Consider the following 22,087-nt stretch of genomic DNA (forward strand, 5'->3'; position numbering starts at 1 on the left):
TACAAATCTCTCATTGGACTGGGAGTCCTGTCTTTGTTAACATTTTCCATAACCCCTCTCCCCTCCCGACCCCAAGTGGGACCCGTTGTGCCTCGTTCCCCCAACGCAATATTCCAAATCTTTGTAATTACCTTCCTAAGCCGCTCTTTTTTCATTCTAATTTAAACCTACATTTTTTCTTACTTTTTTTGTGGTTCTATCAAGTTTTATTTGAATAATGCTTCTGCAAAATCCCCTTAAGATGTTTTTCTATAAGAGAGTCACCAACGTAACCTACTAATGTAAAAAATGAATAAACTGTACATTTAAACTATTTAGGAAAATACATCTTATTTTCTTGACTCCCACCAATCATAGCTCTTGATTTGCCCTATGATTAAGTAGCCCACGAGATCAAAAACTCCAGACTGTAAACGCTCAGGAGAATTTTTTCCTTATTTTATGATTAAATAGCTGACCCCTTAGCCTAAGATATAGTAATCCCGGTTATAGCCTTGTCATGTCTGGAGAATCCAATCTGTCAATTCCCCTCAAAATCTTGTTTAATGAGATTCCTTCTCATTGTTTTGATGTCCTGAGTTTAGACCTATTCAACACAATATTTCCTCATAGGACATTCCACATTCCAGGAACCAATCAAACATATTACTGCTGCACTGTCTTCAAAGTATTGAACTATTGAAGATGCCCGTTCTAAGCAAATCCCATTTGCCTGCGACTGGCCCACATCTCTCTGGATCCTTCCAATCTATGTTCCTGTCCAAATGTGTTTTAGATGTTGTTATTATACCTGTCTCAATATACCTCTCTGGCATCTCATTTCATGTGGTTGCCCCACAGGCTTCCTGTGAATTCCTTCTCTTCTCACCTTAAACCTACTCTGGAAAATAGACTCTGCACATTCACCGTATCTGTTCCCCTGTTCTCCAGAGACATTGCCTGGCCTGCCAAGTTACTCCAACACTTTGTGGCTTGGTTTGATGGGTATGTATAGTTTTATCGTGCTGGAGTAATTCAGCAGGTCAGGCAGTATCTCTGGAGAACATGGATAGGTGACGTTTCGGGTTGGGATCCTTCGTTCTTCAGACCAGAGAAGGGTCCTGACCCTGAAACGTCACCTATCCATATTCTCCAGAGATGCCACCTGACCCCGAGTTATTTTAGCACTTTGTGTCTTTTGTTGGAAACCAGCATCTGCAGTTCATTGTTTCTGCATTTTGACTGCTCCACTTCACAATCTCCACAAACTATGCCTACTTTGAAGAAGTTCTCCTCTCTCCGACGGTAGTCTGTGAGACCCTTTCTCTATATCCTCTCCCCCCCTGATTCCTGCTCCACCGTGTCTGCAGAAGGATCCAAATGTACAATCAATACAAATTCAAGTAGGCAAAGGGAGAGTACGGAAAATAGTTCTCAGCATTAATAACCACTGCATAAGGATTTATTTTGTGTCTACCTTCTATTTAAACCAGCATCTGCAGTTCTTTCTTAGACATACGGATTTAAATGGATAATTAGCTCCATTGAACGTCTGGTGAAAGGTTGTAAACACCTTCGTGGAGATTAGGAGGCAACGCCTACTGTCAACTTGGTCTGGACTGTGGACCATCACCATGGCGCCCAGGCCGTCAGTCATTCTGACCCCACACAGCCTGTACTTCCGGGTTAGGAGCTGAGTTAATGACGGGCGCTGAGACTGGCGACAGTATGGCGGACCGCGGAGGTAGGTCGCGATTGCTCCTCTTTCATTCTCTATATTTATCGCGGAAAAGCTGCGGCGTTACCACTACCGGCCTCGATGGATGAAGAAACGAGCCTCCTCTCCCGCTTGATCACTGTCACTAAACACCGGCGTATTATTATTTAAAAATTGCAATGCTCATTAAATTGCCATAACCACATTCAACGAGATGATGTCAAGCACATCGGACATCCTTTAGGCGTAAAATTGTTATGAAATGATTAAATGTACAGTTGTACTAGTGGCTGTAATGTTAAAATTATAAGAGATTGTTTCTCCCATATTTTTGAAACTATTCAACTTAATTTTGAAACAATTCAAAATTCATAGAAAACGCATCACGAGAATGGAAAGTAAAATGGACAACAATATATGCATGTTTATGGTAGCCTATTATCAAAACTAATCACTGATTAGAAACCTTTTTTTTGCACGGAAAAGTTGTCGACTGTATGATATTTTGTTTAAGAAATAAATTGGGTCACATGAAAGCATGCTTCCAGAGAATTTTCTTTAGACTATACCATAGTTATCTCTCTAAATATCCTTTCTTTACATATTGAAATTAAATTGCCTGAGCTTATATTTTCCCAAGTCATCAAACCTATGAACCTACTTAAATGGTTTTTTTAAACCACCATCTTGATTGAGACTTTCGAGCCCGAGTCTATTCACATAATATCGCATCTTTATGTGTTATGTGTGACAATTGTTCGTCCTGAATTCTCGCATCTTAATGAGTCTACTTGATGGGAACATAAGACATATTCAACAACTCATTGGATTATACCAAAGTTTGCAAAAACACAACATGAAACGGTGTATATTTAAGACATGTATAGATCAGATTTAAAACCAAAATTAGTGATTATTATTTAAATATGTTACTAACAAATTGCATTTCTATAGTATCATTGGGGCAGTTCCTTCACATAAGGAACTGTCAGATAAAAGCTGAATCTAGGCCAAAGAAATGTATTGTTCAACAGAGAAGCCTTGACAAGTGGACTTTTAAAGCTATTTCTGAACCAGTTTGGGATGAAATTTTTGAGCACGCATCTCAGATGGCGAAAGGCATGACTCCCAATTATGTTTTAAAGGATATTTAGAGATTGATAAGATATATGGGGAAAAGGTTGCAAAGACTAACATGGGATTATGTGCTAATGGAAATCAGAAGTAGCAAGAAGGGGTTGCAAACAATGGTGGGAAATTTATATTGGAGCTAATGTAGCACACTGGGAATATTTGGGATGTGGATTGAAATTTGTTAAACATGATTACTCAGAGATGGCCAAATAAGCATCAAAATAGTCAAGCTTAAAAATGACGTTATTGATGTTCAAAGTGGAAGAAGTAGATGTGTTTGAGAGGTATGGCATTGAAAGGTCACTGGGTTGTTGAGGCTCTGAATAGCCACATTAAATCCAGAACTGTGGCTAAGGAAGCAAATGGAAATGATGGCAAGAATACAAATTCATGGCTATATTTCACAGTTCTACATTTACTATGACTGTTATGTCTGTGAATCTGTTAAATAATGTGCAATACCAGCATTATGCTGTATTAAAAGCCAAATATTACTGGAGGAACTGGAATTACTGGAGGAACTCAGTGAGTCAGGCAGCATCGGTGGAGAGAAATGGACAGATTACGTTTCGGGCTGCAATCCTTCTACAAACTGACAGGAGGGGAGAGAAAGCTGGAGAAGAGATATGGGAGTTGGGCAAAGCCTGGCAAGTGATATAGGTGAAGTTAAAGGGGGGGGGGGGGTGTTGACTGATGGGTAGAAATAGTAAAAAAAAAAAGACGAGATGAAATGGAGACAGAGTGGTGTCAGATAAAGAAAGAAGGGGAGGAGTGAAATGTAAAACTTTGTTTTTCCACAAATGCTGAGTTCCTCTAGCATTTTTTTTGTTCAAGATTCCAGCATTTGCAGTCTCTTGTGTCTCCGATGTAATATTATTTTGTTCTTAAAATTCAAAGACCCTTACCAATCATCTTTTTTTAATTATCCTTTCCAAGCACAGACAATTAGCAAATTACAGAAATATTATTTAAACTGTTACATGACTCAAAGGAATAGAGAATGTTATATTAAATTACCTTTAATTACATTGACCTGAGTGTGTAAATTAATTTCTAATTTGGAAAAGCACCTCCTCCGATTGTGCAGCACTCTTTCAGTGCTATAGCAAAGCATGCATCCAGTCAAAACTAAATGCTCAACCTTATAACCTAATAGAAATTGACCATTGAGCTAAGCTGAAACTTGAAATAGCGATTTGCTCAAAGCATTTAAAAGCACTTGAAAAACTACCTCCGTCCTTTTAATTTGAAGTACAATTCAACGTTCATCTTTACAAAAAAAGAAGTTGCAGTATTCTAAGACTGTTATCCAGTCTACCATTTAAAAAAATAACTGCTATTGAAAGAAAACAAATTACTTTGTATTTCTCTTTATATACTTGCATATTGTAAATTAAAACACCACTATGATTTTAATACTATGGGATAAAAGTTCTCATTAATGATTAAATGTACCTAACTGGGGGTAAAAACAAACATCTTTAAATGTTCTCTCCAGGTCTTTACTTTTTTTTGCAAATGGAATGGGTTCGGTGGTACATTCACACAATTTCTTTGTGCTTATCTCCAATGGCAGTTATTTATTTGTAAGCCCTTGGTGCCTTTCAGCAGGTGCTTTTTGACTCAGGGGAATTCTATAGTTCAGTTTAGTCCTCTTCTTACCAATTCTCTCCTTTTAATAACTTCTGATGGTATGCTGTCAGAATTTCACAATGTCAGATATCATGACCCAGTCAATAAATCCCAGCAACACACATCAACCAGTGGATCTGCTTAGCGTTAGAAGCAAATAACTTTCCCTTTCCTTATCAAAGGATACTGAAACTAGCTGTATTCTTATTATCGCTTAGCTCAATTAAGATAGATTTAGAGTTATAACCCATTGTGTCCATGCTAACCGAAGAAAAACTATCCAGTCTATCCATTTTAAGTAGACACAAAGTGCAGGAGTACATCAGTGGGTCAGGCTGCAACTCTGCATCTCATGGATAAGTGATGGTTTGGGTCAGTATCCTTCTTCAGGCCTAACTTTAGGTACTTGGTCCATATCTTTACAAACTGTAATATGTCAAGTGTTCAGGCAAGTACATTCAGCACCCTTTTGAAGCATTGTGTATTGGATCCGTGGTACCCTCTCAGTGGATACATCGTCTCATCAGTTCCCTAATCATTCTATCATTTAATTTAAATTTGAGTACCTAAATTATTAACCTGATAATTAATCCAAATAAGGGATCGAAGTGGATATATTAATATTTGGGAAGCTCTGATTTTGGAGTAAAATAAACTTATCTTTTGACCTAATACTGGTGTGGAGAAATAGAAAGAGACATCAGTAACTATCTGATATTAGCCAAAACAATTATTTTCTTGTTTTTTCGATTGCTGCTACAGAATTGAAAGTGGAACCAAGTTATCAATTGCTCGTGACTTTAAACAAACTTTCAACTTTTCTTTCTTATACTTTCTGCTTTTTTGTAAGAACATATGTGCTAGCTATTTGGTAGAAAAATAAATTATTTTGTTCTGTTCTTTCTTTAGGCCAAAATAGTGATGATGAAACCTACGAAATAGTAGATCTGAGGGAGTATTCAGGACAAAACGAGTGGTGGGGTCGTGTTTTCGGTCAGAGTTCTGGTCCAGTTGCAGAGAAATATTCTGTAGCTACTCAGTTAATGATGGGTGGTGTAACTGGCTGGTGAGTGTGAACAACATTGCAAGTTGTCAAACTTAACATAGTCTCATCTACTGTTGTTACAGTTTTCTTTCTCTTCCCCTGTATTTGTGCACTCTGGGAGCAAATGGAGAAAGAAAAGCTGTGCAATACATAAAGACATAAGTAACTGCAGATGCTGGAATCTTGAGCAAAACACAAAGTGCTGGTGTAACTCGGCAGGTCAGGCAGTATCTTTGGAGAGAATGGATTGGCAACGTTTCTGATTGGGATCCTTAAGGGCCTGTCCCACTTAGGCGATTTCTTAGGCGACTGTCATAGTCGTAGCAGGCCACCGAAAACCGGCGACTGGACCCCCCCCTACGACAATGCCTATGACAAGCTACAACAACCTACCACCTAGTCGACGGCAAGCTACCGACAACCGACGACCCAATCGTCGCGACTTAGGACGTCCACCTACGACCACACAGGTGACAACCTACGATGATCGGTCAACCTACGTCCACCCGCAACAAGCTTCAACCCTGTCTGTGACAACTGAAGACAATTCACGTCATTTTGGCCTCCTAAACATTGGAATCACCCAGTTTCCCTATAAAAGGGGTTGTAGGATAGGGTTTCCAATCATTCTGAATCATGACTACCATGGAACAACATCAGAGGGCATTGCTCTCACAAGAAGAAGCCCTGCGTTTACAGCAGCCATGCTTAAAAATCAGCACGATAGAAGGACAAGAAGAATGGGGAAGAAGAAGCCCAAGGAGTGGTTTGTGTGGATGAAGCGCTTGTCCCTGAAGAGACCCAGGTTGGGCCAGCATGACAACCTGATGACTGAGCTCCAGCAAGAAGATGAGGCTGTCTTCAGAAACTTCACTAGGCTCCACCCTGAGCTTCTTCTTGGAGCCATGTTGCACTATCCAATGTCCCCAATACAAAATGCACAATGTCCCCAATACAAAATGCACAATGTCCGCATACTATAGTCACCTGACCACGTGGAGCGTTCCCCACGGAGGCACCACTGTCATAGTCTGGCGTAGCTAGTTGCGTCAACTGTCGCCGATGGTCGCCAGCTGTCCTAGGGTGTCGCCGGTATGGTCGTAGTTTGTCTTCAGTATAATTGTACATTGTCGCCGATATAGGCGTAGATGGACTTCATCAGCATCGCGACTGGCTGTTGTAGCTTGACTTCTGTGAACTTGGGTTTTTCCAATGCCTGTTGCCACTTGACTTCTCTTGACGCACGTAGTCGCCAATGGAATTCACCGAAGTCAGCACCGGGGACAACCGATGTCACCTGACAACAACCTATGTCAGGAGAAAAATCCTTAGTCTCCCAAAGAGTCGTAGCGTCTTTCTGGTAGCCGCTGGATTTTCGAAATTTTCAAATATTTTCGGCGACAGTGGGTTTGACGCCAATATTTGAAAATTTCGAAAATCCAGCGGCTACCAGAAAGACGCTACGACTCTTTGGGACACTAAGGATTTTACTCATGACCATACAGGCGACACCCTGGCGACCATGTGCGACAGCCTAGTCGCCTGTAGTCGCCTAAAAAAATCGACAAAGTGGGACAGACCCTTTACTCAGACTCAGTCTAGACCGAAACTTTGCCTGTTCATTCCCTCCACAGATGCTGCCTAATCCGCTGAGTTACTTCAATATTTTGTGTTCAGCTTTAGAATACATAAATAGCTTTAGTGATAAATGGTTCATGAGAATTGGGTTATACAGATAAAAGCCATGATAATTTTAAAACAACAAGGCCAGGAATTCTGATCAAGGATATGGGACGTGAGACACTGTTTCTCTTTGTACATTCAGTGCCCTCCATAATGTTTGGGACAAAGACCCATTATTTATTTATTTGCCTCTGTACTCCACAATTTGAGATTTGTAATTGAAAAAAATCACATGTGGTTAAAGTGCACATTGTCAGATTTTAATAAAGGCCATTTTATGCCATTTAAAGGACATTATAAAAAAATGCTCTGAGAATAGCTAAGGACAAACTGCACCCCGTCCACACACACCTGGATCTCCTGCCATCAGGCAAGAGATACCGTAGCATCAAAGCCCGGACTACCAGACTGCTAAACAGCTTCCTGCCACAGTTGTGAATAGAATAGAATCTTTAATTGCCACGCAACCAGGGTTGGTGGTATTTGGGTTCGGTACATGATGGTACACTGTTTTTGTTACTTACCACTAATAACACAGATCACCGTAATAAAGTGCATCCATACCACATCACAAATCACAAATCTCACCAACAAATCTCACCTAAACAGTCACTCTGCCTGATTCTGCTGCTTTGCACTGACAATTTAATAACTCTGGCGCTGGCCACTGAAAATCAGCTGCCCTGGACATTTTAATGACTGTTTTTACTGTATTTTAATGTTGCTGTTTTACCTGCTTTTAATTATTTATACTGTTTCATCAGGGACTGGATTGTTTTTACTGTTATTATGTGTGAAATGTTTACGTTTTATGTAAAGGGACTGGCAGGTTTATGGGAAACGTCTTCTCATTTTGCACTGTACAATTGTTGCTTTGCAAGATGACAATAAAGGTTGATTGATTGATTGATTATTGTACATTTTGGTTTCACCATGTAGAAATTACAGCAGTGTTTATACATAGTCCCCCCATTTCACGGCACCATAATGTTTGGGATACGGCAATGTCATGTAAATGAAAGTAGTCATGTTTAGTATTTTGTTGCATATTCTTTGCATGCAATGACTGCTTGAAGTCTGCGATTCATGAACATCACCAGTTGCTGGGTGTCTTCTCTGGTGATGCTCTGCCAGGCCTGTATTGCAGCCATCTTTAGCTTGTGCTTGTTTTGGGGGCTAGTTCCCTTCAGTTTTTTCTTCAGCATATAAAAGGTATGCTCAATTAGGTTCAGATCGGGTGATTGACTTGGCCACTCAAGAATTGACCATTTTGTAGCTTTGAAAAACTCCTTTGTTGCTTTAGCAGTATGTTTGGGATCATTGTCTTGTTGCAGAATGAACCGTTGGCCAATGAGTTTTGAGGCATTTGTTTGAACTGGAGCAGACAGGATGTGTCTATACACTTCAGAATTCATTATGCTACTACCATCAGGAGTTGTATCATCAATGAAGATAAGTGAGCCAGTACCTTTAGCAGCCATACATGCCCAGGCCATAACACCCCCACCACCGTATTCACAGATGGGGTGGTATGCTTTGGATCTTAGGCAGTTCCTTCTCTCCTCCATACTTTGCTCTTGCCATCACTCTGATACAAGTTAATTTTCATCTCATCTGTCCACGAGACTTTTTTCCAGAACTGTGGTTGCTCTTTTAAGTACTTCTTTGCAAACTGTAACCTGGCCATCCTATTTTTGCAGCTAACCAGTGGTTTGCATCTTGCAGTGTAGCCTCTGTATTTCTGTTCATGAAGTTTTCTGCAGACAGTGGTCATTGACAAATCCACACCCGACTCCTGAAGAGTGTTTCTGATCTGTCGGACAGGTGTTTGGATTTTTTTCATTATTATAGAGAATACTTCTGTCATCAGCTGTGGAGGTCTTCCTTGGCCTGCCAGTCCCTTTACTATTAGTAAGCTCACCAGTGCTCTCTTTCTTCTTAATAATGTTCCAAACAGTTGATTTTGGTACGCCCAAGGTTTGGTTGATGTCTTTAACAGTTTTATTCTTGTTTCTCAGTCTCAAAAAGGCTTCTTTGACTTTAATAGGCACATCTTTGGTCCTCATGTTGATAAATAGCAATAAAAGTTTCCAAAGGTGATGGAAAGACTGGAGGAAAGATTAGGTGCTGAAAGCTCTCTTATAACTGCATTACGGAGGCATTTAAACACACCCGAGCAATTACAAACACCTGTGAAGCCATGTGTCCCAAACATTATGGTGCCCTGAAATGGGGGGGGAGGACTATGTGTAAACACAGCTGTAATTTCTACATGGTGAAACCAAAATGTATAAAAATTCCCTTTAATAAAATCTGACAATGTACACTTTAACCACATGTGATTTTTTCCTATTACAAATCACAAATTGTGGAGTACAGAGGCAAATAAATAAATGATGGGTCTTTGTCCCAAACATTTTGGAGGGCATTGTATGCTGCTTGACCTGAGCTTTTCCATCATTTCTGTTTTCATTTCAGACTTAGAATATCTGCAGTTTTGTTTTGATTTTCATGATAATGATGTTTTACATTTAACTGCCATATATAAAAATGGTATTTAAATTAAATTATCTTTGACTGCTCAGTAGATTAGGTTTTTTAAATTATTTTTCTAATTTCAGTTTGATGTTATGCGATTTGATGATAATCCTGATTCTGTTGCCTGTTATGGCCCTATATGAAAATAGTTTCATTAATCTGGATTTGTAGCATGTAAACAAATTAAAATGACATCAAATTGTACCCGAGTTCACCAAAGGACATTATATACATCCCATTATTATGGGAAAGGGGGTGAGGTAGGAAGACTTTTTTATTAAACATCTAAACATCTGCTATGATACTTCTGAGTTGATCAATAACACCACAAAATTGAATACTTATTAAAAACAGAAAACCTGCACAATTTCCTTGCAGCTAAAAGAGGTTCTTAATCAATCAATTAAGCGCGTGGCTTTGATGTCCCAAAAAGGGAACCGAATGGGCAGTTATTTACACATATATTTCTGGTGAGATAAAACTTTAAGTGATACAGATTTGCCTAACTAATTGTAATTGATGTTTTGAGCAGCAAATCGGCAGTGCAAAGTTCTGAATACTAACATGTAATTCCAATTTCAGCGGAACATTTAGCCCAACATCTACGTGGATTTTCAGTGCTTTCTCTCGCAATGGAAAATGAGAATAAAAATCGACATTTAACAAAAATGACATTTGAGCCTAGGCTATATTAACAAATGTTCTGTCTTGATTGTGAATATGTAAATTTGAAAGGGGCCATGAAACAAGAAAAAAAATTAAACTGGCAAAGATTGAAGGGCAGTGTTACTTTTGTTACATCCAAAAACAAAATGTGGCTGATGCTGAACATTGGAAATAAAAACATAAAATATAGGCAATACTCAGCAAGTCACCAGCATCTGCAAATGATGAAACAGAATTGATATTAAGGACTAAACCAAGTAATGCCTTATTTAAAATAAAATTTAAAAAAATTACATTTGATGCTTTGGTTTTCTTAACATTCAGGTGTGCAGGCTTTGTATTTCAGAAGATTGGCAAACTGGCAGCTTCAGCCATTGGAGGTGGATTCCTTTTGATGCAGGTAAATCTTTTATGGATTCATCTCATTTTTGTGAATGTTGCAGATGTAGAGCACAACAGCCAAACCAGAGTAGTTTAAATAGAAATAAACATCTGGGATTTTGTTTTAGATTTAAGTCTAAGACAGTACAACATCATGAGAAACTATTTTCCATTTTCATTTATGATTTGCTTCACAGGTTGAATGTTCATTTTCTCACAAGCTTTATTGTTCTTAATATATGTGGTAAGTGAAAGGAATATGATATCCAGAAATGATGTCGACCAACATTAGTGAGATTTAAGTTATAAGTCTAATGCAAGTTTACTTTTGCAGAAATCTTTGCAGCAGAAGAAGCGTTGTCCTGATGTGAATTTAGTTTATGTCAGTAGTGATTCAAAGCTACGTTCATCAATCTCTACTGAGGCCAATAAATTATGTTAACAAAAGCAGCTTGGAAGTGTGCAGGAATGAAGCATGGTATATGGTACTTAAAAGAACTGGATGGTAACCCCCTTAACTGTTAAAACAAGAAGGAGGATTAGTAGATGTCAAAATGCCACTATTAATGTTTTAATTAATGTACATATTTATGTTGAATTCTCAGATTTTACGTAATATCTCCCCTTCCCCTTCTCTCATTCCAGTGCCTCCCCTCACCCATTTCTCCCTCTACCTCGCCCTCTTTCCCCCTCGCCTTCCACCTATAACCCTCCCTCTGGCTTTACAATTCACTCCTATTCTCTCCTTATGTAACATCCTTTTGTTTCCTTTTCATCTCTCGCCTTTGCCGACCCATCTGCAAATCACCCCCCCCAGTACCCACTGATCACTTGAGAGGCTTTGTCCTGCCTCCATTTATTTTCTAGCGTTCTCCACCTGAACCCCCCACCCCCCCTTCTACAATCAGTTTGATGAAGAGTCCCAAAACACCACCTATCCATTTGCTCTACAGGTTCTGCCTAATCTGCTAAATTACTCTAGCACTTTATTTTGTTCAAGAATCAACCATTTGCAGTTCCTTTTGTCTGCCAATTACAGTGCCATCCATAATGTTTGGGACAAAGACCCATCATTTATTTATTTGCCTCTGTACTCCACAATTTGAGATTTGTAATAGAAAAAAATCATGTGTGGTTAAAGTACTCAATGTCAGATTTTAAAAAAGGCGATTTCTATACATTTTGGTTTCACCATGTAGAATTTACAGCAGTGTTTATACATAGGTTTCTCAGGAAGGCCGTCTGCATCCACAAAGACTCCTCACACCCTTGTAATAGTCTGTTCGAACTCCTACCTTCCGACAGACGTTACAAGGCCTTCTACGCCCGCACCTCCAGACTCGGGAACAGCTTCATCCCCAGAGCTATCGCTGCTCTGAACCGGCCCTGATGAGTGCCCCACCCCCCACCCCCATGAACTGTCTCCCTCGGATGGTCACGTCGCACATCAACCCGGCACAGACATATTTGCACTTTAGACTGTTTTACTGTTCTTTTTAAAAATATATAAATCATGTTTCTCGGGGTATCTAAATTTTATTAGTTATTTAAGTTATGACATCAATTGGAAGCTGCATACCAAATCTCGTTGCACCTATGTGCAATGACAATAAAATATATTATTATTATTAGTCCCCCCATTTCAGGACACCATAATGTCTGGGACACAGCGGTGTCATGTAAATGAAAGTAGTCATGTTTAGTATTTTGCTGCATATCCTTTGAATGCAATGACTGCCTGAAGTCTGTGATTCATGCACATCACCAGTTGCTGGGTGTATTCTCCGGTGAAGCTCTGCCAGGCCTGTATTGCAGCCATCTTAAGCTTATGCTTGTTTTGGGGGCTAGTCCCCTTCAGTTTTCTCTTCAGCATATAAAAGGCGTGCTCAATTGGGTTCAGATCGGGTGATTGACGGCCACTTAAGGATTGACCATTTTTTAGCTTTGAAAAACTCCTTTGTTGCTTTAGCAGCATGTTTGGGATCATTGTCTTGCTGTAGAATGAACAGCCGGCCAATGAGTTTTGAGGCATTTGTTTGAAGTTGAGCAGATAGGATGTGTCTATACACTTCAGAATTCATTATGTTACTACCATTAGCAGTTTTATCATCCATGAAGATAAGTGATCCAGTACCTTCAGCAGCCATATATGTCCTGGCCATAACACCCCCACCACCATGTTTCACATATGAGGTGGTATGCTTTGGGCAGTTCCTTTTCTCCTCCATACTTTGCTCTTGCCATCACTCAGATTATAAATTAATCTTCATCTCCTCTGTCCACATGATCTTTTTCCAGAACTGTGGTTGCTCTTTTAAGTACTTCTTTGCAAACTGTAACCCGGCCATCCTATTTTTGCAGCTAACCAGTGGTTTGCATCTTGCAGTGTAGCCTCTGTATTTCTGTTCATGAAGTCTTCTGTGGACAGTGGTCATTGACAAAGCCACACCTGAAGAGTGTTTCTGATCTGTCGGACAGGTGTTTGGGGGTTTTCCTTTATTATAGAGAGAATTCTTCTGTCATCAGCTGTGGAGGTCTTCCTTCATTTGCAATTAGTAAGTTCACCAGTATTCTCTTTTTTCTTAATGATGTTCCAAACAGTTGATTTTGGTAAGCCTAAGTTTTGGCTGATGTCTCTGACAGTTTTATTCTTGTTTCTCAGTCTCATAATGGCTTCTTTGACTTTCATTGGCATAACTTTGGTCCTCGTGTTGATAATTGATAAACAGCAATAATAGTTTCCAAACATGATGGAAAGACTGGAGGAAAGACTAGGTGCTGGGATACCTGCATTAAGGAGGCAATTAAACACACCTGAGCAATTACAAACGCCTGTGAAGCCATGTCCCAAATATTACGGTGCCCTGAAATGGGTGGACTATGTACAAACACAGCTGTAATTTCTACATGGTGAAACCAAAATGTATAAAAATACCCTTTAATAAAATCTGACAATGTGTACTTTAACCACATGTGATTTTTTTCTATTACAAATAAAACAATTTCTGCAACATTGCAGTTCCCGAAGAGCACAGCGGCCTACGTAATTCTCCAATGGAAGAACTTTGGAACCACCATGACTTTATGGAGCTGGCCGCCTGGCCAAACTGAGCAATCGGGGGCGAAGGGCCTTGGTCAGGCAGGTAACCAAGAACCCGATGGTCACTCTGACAGAGCTCCAGAGTTCCTCTGTGGAGATGGGAGAACCTTCCAGAAGGACAACTATATGTGCAGCACTCCACCAATCAGGCCTTTAAGGGAAAGAGTGGCCAGACTGAACCCACTCCTCAGTAAAAGGCACATGACAGCCCGCTTGGAGTTTGCCAAAGGGCATGAGAAACAAGATTCTCTGGTCTGATGAAACCAAGATTGAACTCTGGCTTGAATGCCAAGCGCACGTCTGGAGGAAACCAGGCACCCCTCATCACCTGGCCAATACCATACCTACAGCGAAGCATAGTGGTGGCAGCATCATGCTGTGGGGATGTTTTTCAGCGGCAGGAACTGGGAGACTAGTCAGGATCGAAGAAAAGATGAATGGCGCAAAGTACAGAAAGATCCTTGATGAAAACCTGCTCCAGAGCGTTCTGGACCTCAGACTGGGGTGGAGGTTCACCTTCCAACAGGACAATGACCCTAAGCACACAGCCAAGACAACGCAGGAGTGGCTTCGTGATAAGTCTGTGAATGTCTTTGAGTGGCCCAGCCAGAACCCGATCGAACATCTCTGGAGGGACCTGAAAATAGCTGTGCATCGACGCTCCCCATCCAACCTGACAGAGCTTGAGAGGATCTGCAAAGAAGAATGGGAGAAATTACCCAAATACAGGTGTGTCAAGCTTAGAGCGTCATACCCAAGAAGACTTGAGGCTGTACTCGCTGCCAAAGGTGCCTCAACAAAGTACTGAGTAAAGGGTCAAGATTACTAATGTAAATGTGATATTTCAGTTATTTCTTTTTAATTACTTTGCAAATATTCCAAACACCTGTTTTCTTTTTTTTATTATGGGATATTGTGTAGACTGATGATAAAATAAATTACTTGAATCCATTTTAGAATAAGGCTGTAACATAACAAAATGTGGAAAAAGTGAAGGGGTCTGAATATTTTCTGAATGCACTGTACATTAGACAAAAAGTGATAAGAACACACACAATACACAATACACACAATACAATTTATTTGTCACTTGAACCTCATAGAGGCTCAAATGAAATGTTGTTTCTGCAGTCATACATACATGAAAAAAAAGACCCAAGACACAACACAGTTTACACAAACATCCATCACAGCGCATCTCCTCGCTGTGATGGAAGGCAAAAAAACTTATCTCTCCCCTGCACTCCCCATTCCCCTCCCGATGTCAGAGTCAAAGCCCCCGGCGGGCGATGGCAATTGTCCCGCGGCCATTAAAGCCGCACCGGGTGATGCAAGGCCCTGCTCCGGGTCTTGTTGTTGGAGCCCCCGGCGGGCTCTAGCAAAGTCCCGCAGCCGTTGAAGCCGCGCCGGGCGGTGATGTAAGGCCCCGCTACAGGCACTCCTCGACCCCGCGACTCGGGCGGGTGAAGTCGCCGTCGCATATAAAATTATAAAAGGACTGGACAAGCTAGATGCAGGAAAAATGTTCCCAATGTTGGGCGAGTCCAGAAGTAGGGGGGCACACTTAGAATAAGGGGGAGGCCATTTAAGATTGAGGTGAGAAAAAAACTTTTTCACCCAGAGAGTTGTGAATTTGTGGAATTCCTTGCCACAGGGGGCAGTGGAGGCCGAATCACTGGATGGATTTAAGAGAGAGTTAGATAGAGCTCTAGGGGCTAGTGGAATCAAGAGATATGGGGAGAAGGCAGGCATGGGTTATTGATTGGGGATGATCAGCCATGATCGCAATGAATGGCGGTGCTGGCTCGAAGGGCTGAATGGCCTCCTCCTGCACCTATTTTCTATGTTTCTAGAGAACGTAGAGAGGTACAGCACATAAAAAGGTACATGTCCCTTCGGCTCATGTTTTCTGTGCCGAACATGATGCCGACTTGAACAAATCCCTCTGTGAGGGTGCAGACAATTACTAATAGATGATTTAGAGTCATAGTGATACACTGTGGAAACAGACCCAACTCGCCCACACCGGCTATCATGTCCCAGCTACATTAGTCCCACCTGCCTGTGTTTGGTCCATATCCCTCCAAACTTGTCCTATCCCTGTACCTGTCTATAACTGTTTCTTAAATGTTGGGATAGTCCCAGCCTCAAATACTTCCTCGGGCAGCTTGTTCCATACAACCACCACCCATTGTGTGTAAAAGTTACCCCTCAGATTCCCATTAAATCTTTTCCCCATCACCTTGAATCTATGTCCTCTGGTCCTTGATTCCCCTACTCTGGGCAAGAGATTCTGTGCATCTATCCGATTTATTCCTCTCATGATTTTGTACACCTCTATAAGATCACCCCTCATCCTCCTGCGCTCCAAGGAATAGAGACCCAGCCTACTCAAACTCTCCCTTTAGCTCAGACCCTCTAACCCTGGCAACATTCTTGTTAATCTTCTCTGAACCCTTTTAAGCTTGACAATATCTTTCCTATAACATGGTACCCAGAACTGAACACAGTAGTCTAAATTAAATCTCACCAATGTATTAAACAACTGCAACATGATCTCCCAACTTCTATACTCTATACTCTGACTGATGAAGGCCAATGTGCCAAAAGCCTTTTTGACCACTTTATCTACCTGCGACGACCTTCAAGGAACCTCCTAGATCCCTCTGCTCTACAACACTCCCCAGAGGCCTACCAATCACTGTGTAGGTCTTGCCCTTGTTAGACATCCCAAAATGCAACACCACATTTCTCTGTATTAAATTCCATCAATCATTCCTCAGCCCACCTGGTCAATTGATCAAGATCCTGCTGCAATCTTTCACAACCATCTTCACTATCTGCAAAACCACCCACTTTTGTATCATCTGCAAACCTGCTAATCTTGCCCAGTATGTTCTCATCCAAATCACTGATGTAGATGACAAACAGTAACGGACCCAGTACTGATCCCTGAGGCACACCATAAGTCACAGGCCTCCAGTCTGAGAAGCAACCTTCCACCATCACCCTCTGCTTCCTTCCATGAAGCTAATTTGTTATCCATTCAGCTATCTCTTCTTGGATGTCATGCGTTCTAACCTTCCGGAGCCGCCTACCATGCGGAACCTTGTCGAATGCCTTACTAAAATCCATGTATACAACATCTACAGCTCTGCCCTCATCGAGATTTGTGAGACACGACCTCCCACGTACAAAACCATGCTGACTATTCGTAATCAGCCCTTGCCCATCCAAATGCCTGTATAACCTATCCCTCAGAATACTCTAGTAACTTCCCAACTTCAGATGTTAAGCCCACTGGCCCATAGTCCCCAGCATTTTTCCTGCAGCCCTTCTTGAATAGAGGTACAGCATTTGCCACCCTCCAGTCTTCCGGCTCCTCCCATATTTAAGGACGGGTAGTAAATTTCAATCTGGGCTCCTGCAATTTCCTCTTTAGTTTCCCACAATGTCCTCGGATATATCTGATCAGGCCATGGAGATTTGTTTACCTTCACACATGATAGTACCTTCAGCACTTCTTCGACGGTAACACTGACTGTTCTCAAGACACTTCCATTAATTGCCCCAAGTTCCTCCGTCCTACTGTCTTTCTCCTCGGCAAATACAGAGGAGAAATATTAATTGAGGACCTTGCCCATCTGAAGCTCCACATAGAGGTGATTGCTTTGATTCCTGGGAGGTCCCACTCTCTAGCTACCCTTTTCCACTTTATGTATTTATAATCATTTTATCACCCCTGAATCTCAGTCTGAAGACGGGTCTTGACCTGAAACATCACAACCGCTTCCGACTCAGTCTTAAGGGTCTTGATCCGAATCGTCACCCCACCCCGACACTCAATCTGAAGAAGGGTCTCGACCTGAAAAGTCACCTGTTCATTTTCTCCAGAGATGCTGTCTGACCAGCTGAGTTACTCTAGCTTTTAGTGTCTATTTTCGATTTAACCAGTTTCTGCAGTTCCTTCCTACAGAACCCACATTAAAAACCTATCAACAGGAACAGATGATAGGATAGATGAAGAAAGTTATTTTTCCGATCAGTCGATTGGTTGCTGGAGCAAAGCAACTATATTATGATAGCACATAAAAGCCAGAAGACTGTGATAGATATGTTTTTCATATTTTATTTAGGATTTGGATTAGATTTTGAGAGAACCTTTTAATAAAAAATAACATAACAGATATTAATAGAACTTGAGCATTATCTTAATTTGCATTAAGTAATATTGATTTATCATTTGAAATTGTGCAAAACAAATAATTTTCTATAGGCAACCTGATTTTCCACAATAATATGACACCATTGGAATTGTGTGTGCCGATTCATGCAAGTCTGGTGTAAAGTCTATGGACCATAGTTAAAAATAAAAGATTTCTTGAATCTTTGATCAATAATGTATATTTTTTCTTCAGGTTGCAAATCACACCGGCTATATTAAAGTGGATTGGAAAAGGGTTGAAAAAGATGTAAATAAAGCCAAACGACAATTGAGGAAAAAAGCAAACAAAGCTGCTCCTGAAATCAACACCTTTATTGAAGAGGTGAGGGAAATTGGTGTCAAATAACTTTCTGAACAAGTGGTCCTTTAGCGGAATTTCACAGCAACCCCTCCTGCATCCAATTGTCACATTTTCCTCCATGTAATACATTGATTCCACCATGCTCCGGCCTTCTTATCAATGCCACAAATGAGATTGGTCGATATACAAAGAGCAAGGGTTGAACCAAAAACATTTTCTTTCCAGTTCCTACATCCCCTAAACTGAAAATGTCAAACTCTTAATAAAACACTCATTAATCTTATACATTTGGTCAATAGGCTTTATTCCACAGAGAGGTCTAGGTTGTGATTTAACCAGCACTTTTGGGGTTTCAAAAAAAAACCTTACATTGTCATGGATTAGAAATCTCCTAAGTACATATTGTAAATCCAGTTTAAATGCATATTTGTTTTCCCTTCCTCTCTTTTCCTCCCTCAATAGGTTCGAAGGCCAGAATTAGGCCATTCAGCCCATCAAGTCTACTACGCCATTTAATCATGGCTGATCTATCTTTCCCTTTCAACCATGTTCACCCGTCTTCTCCCCATAACCCTTACTAATCAAGAATCTGTCAATCTCCCATTTAAAACTATCCATTGACTTGGCCTCCACAGCCATCTATGGCAATGAATTCTACAGATTCACCACCCAACCAAAGACCAATACCCAACACCAAGAAACTACATATTTTGGATCTTTATATAGAATTTTCATCCGTTTGAGCACCATTTTAAGAGTGTACCTTTTGATATAGTTGAAACTTGTAATTATAAGGTTTCTTTAAATCCAAAGCTCTGGGTATCTTAAAACACAAAGCGTAATCTAATAAACATCTAGTTTTATCAGCTTATGCTTTTCCTGACTGATGCAACATTAAGATTGATGATCATTACCTTAAATATCATAAAACAGTTGTAAAATTGCAATATTATTTAAAAGAAAATCTCTTTAAATTAAATATCTTGAATGTTGATTTTTTTTCTCTCCCACAGTCAGCTGAATTTGTAAAGAAGAATATTGTGCTAACAAGTGGTTTTGTTGGAGGCTTTTTATTGGGACTGGCTTCCTAGGAATTTCTGACAATGTAGACACTGACACCAGTTTGCTCCTGAAAAGCTCCTGCAAGCATCGAATCAACAATGCTTGCAGATCAGCATTGCAGCACATTGGAAAGTTCCAATCACTCAACTAAGTATTAAAAGGACAAAAATAATGATCCTGTACTTGTAATTTTAAATCATCGTAAGAAGGCATTAATTTTTGAGTTTTTGATTGTAGATTTTTCTTGTTATCAGTTCATGCTGTAAAACCTTTTTGCAAGCCAAAAATGTTGTATATTCTGTTGTTTAAACCTTTTACATAGTATTTAAGAAGAGATCTAATTTATATATAAATGGCTTATTATGACTATCTCTAATTTAGTCTGTGGTATATCTACACATAAAGCAATTCAATTCTTTTTTCTTATTATTGATTAAAACCTACGTTAGATTTCACAAATGATTATAAAGATAAAACAAAAATAACTTAGAAAATGTGTTTATATTTATACTCATTCTATCTAACAGTTCTGTTTTGAAATGCTCTTAAGAAAAACATAGTTGTTTGATACTACTCAATCTTGTGTTAAATACCAGTTTTTAAAAAATCATTTAATTGGTTGTGCGTGTTAGTAACCATTGTTGCCGTTTTAATGGACAGTGTTTGTTTCATCCACCTGACTTGAATTAATCAGAGCAAATTATTTTTAATTTAATGGCTGTACTGCAGGATTGTACACAATAAATAGTCTTTCCCAATAATATAACCAATTATGCAAAATAACTTGGGATGGAATCAATCACTATAGTTTGGACTTGCCAGAGGAATTAAATCTTTCCTAATCTTTTTTTCCCCACAAAATGTAAACGCCACTATTTGAAGAAAATCAGAGTTCTGTCATCAGGGAAAATCAGACGTCTCCTGGGCATTTTAAATGATTTGCTTGTAAAGATTGCTGTGTACAAAACAGTATTTAGATTTCAAAAATTACTTGTTAGTTTTAAGACATTACAGAACGTTGACACCATCAAAAACATTATTTATACACAAGATTATACTTTAGGTGATTCTTACAACTCCATTTGTATAAGTAATTGGAACTTGATTCAAAGTGAATTTTATAAATTTCCAACAACAGACTGTATAGTTAAAAGAGAGAACTACTGGTCAGAAGAAGGGTCTCGACCCGAAACGGCACGCATTCCTTCTCTCCAGAGATGCTGCCTGTCTGCTGAGTAACTCTAGCTTTTTGTGTCTATACTACAAAATACAATTGGTTGTTAGTAAACTTCCAAAATGAATATGCAGTTTACAAACAAATTATGAAATGCTACAATTTCATAGGAAGTATAAGAAATCTACATATGGCTTGGGAAATAAACCTTTAAATGTGGTGTAATGTCTATAGAGTTGGGAATGAAATGATCAAGTTAAATATAAAAGCAATAACTGTTGTTCTGGTTATTATCAAGAGGGATACTGAGATACAGAGAGATATGGGTTATGAACAAGATGCATTTATTTGCTTGAATTTAAAAGTTACATGTTTTTCCTTTGTGTAAGAGAGGCAATAGGTACAAACCAGGATATTACAGAGCTACATTGCCTTGCATATGTGATAGGGAAATTACCGGAGAAAATTCGGAGGGATAAAAGTTATATCTGGAAAAGCATGGACATTAGGGATTGTCAGCATAGCGTTCGGAAAGTCTACGTCTTACAAACGATTAATTTTTTTGAGGGGACAAAGATAATGATGGGAGTAGGGAAGTGGATGGTTGTCTCGATGGACTTCAGTACATTATTTGACAAGGTCCACATCATAAGGTGATCCAGGATCATGCATTGTCTCTCCGCTGACTGGTTAGCACGTAACAAAAGCTTTTCACTTTACACATGACAATAGACTCAACTCAACTCAGAGTATTAAGGACCAAGGGATCTGTGGAGACTCAGTGGATTGGATTCAAAATTGACTTGGTCATAAAAGTCAAAGAATAGTGGTAGAGGTGTGTTATTCCGGAAGTGGCGGCGCTGTTGAACAGCTGCGGCTCGCCTGCAGTCCGTCTGTTTTTACTTTTTTTGTGTTTTTTTTGTCTTGTTTTAGTTAAGTTTTAGTTTATTAGGTTGTGTTATGTGTGGGGGGGGGGGGTGAAACATGTTTTTCTGTCTCTTCCTTCGGGGGAATGCGACTCTTTCTGCCGTATCCCCCCTTCTCTGCCTCCGTCTGCACTGAGGCCTAATGGCAGAGCTGGCGGCCTCCAACTGCGACCGATCTCGAGCTCCGGAAACAGCCAGCCAGGACTTACCAACGCGAGGCTGGTCGAATTCGGAGCTGTGGCGGCGTTCTGGTGGCAGCGGCACAACTCGGGGCTGACGCGGTGCTCCCGTGGCGGCGGCACGACTCGGGGCTGAGGCGGTGCTCCAATGGCTGAGGCGGTGCTCCAGTGGCAGCGACCCGACTCGGGGCTGAGGCGGCGTTCCGGTGGCTGAGACGGCACGACTCGGGGCTGAGGCGGTGCTCCAATGGCTGAGGCGGTGCTCCAGTGGCAGCGACCCGACTCGGGGCTGAGGCGGCGTTCCGGTGGCTGAGACGGCACGACTCGGGGCTGAGGCGGTGCTCC

At 40.4% G+C, this 22,087-nt stretch overlaps 1 protein-coding gene across 1 annotated transcript; it reads left to right on the forward strand.

Annotated features, from left to right (window-relative positions):
• The first annotated feature begins 1,262 nt into the window (after positions 1-1,262).
• On the forward strand, positions 1,263-20,246 carry fundc1 (FUN14 domain containing 1). Its single transcript, XM_033033056.1, has 5 exons — positions 1,263-1,723; positions 5,372-5,528; positions 10,719-10,794; positions 18,294-18,422; positions 19,415-20,246. Exons 1-5 carry the CDS (start codon positions 1,681-1,683, stop codon positions 19,490-19,492), a joined length of 483 nt encoding a protein of 160 aa, XP_032888947.1. The 5' UTR covers positions 1,263-1,680; the 3' UTR covers positions 19,493-20,246.
• The last annotated feature ends 1,841 nt before the right edge of the window (positions 20,247-22,087 follow it).

The sequence above is a fragment of the Amblyraja radiata genome, chromosome 14 (genome assembly GCF_010909765.2).
Source record: "Amblyraja radiata isolate CabotCenter1 chromosome 14, sAmbRad1.1.pri, whole genome shotgun sequence".
Lineage (NCBI taxonomy): Eukaryota > Metazoa > Chordata > Chondrichthyes > Rajiformes > Rajidae > Amblyraja > Amblyraja radiata.

Excerpts from the sequence above, each read along its gene's own strand:
- fundc1 (XM_033033056.1), top strand. The coding sequence starts at position 1,681 with ATGACGGGCGCTGAGACTGGCGACAGTATGGCGGACCGCGGAG. Across the intron at positions 1,724-5,371 it reads CAGTATGGCGGACCGCGGAG|GCCAAAATAGTGATGATGAA; the intron begins GTAGGTCGCGAT and ends TTCTTTCTTTAG. Across the intron at positions 10,795-18,293 it reads GTGGATTCCTTTTGATGCAG|GTTGCAAATCACACCGGCTA; the intron begins GTAAATCTTTTA and ends TTTTTTCTTCAG.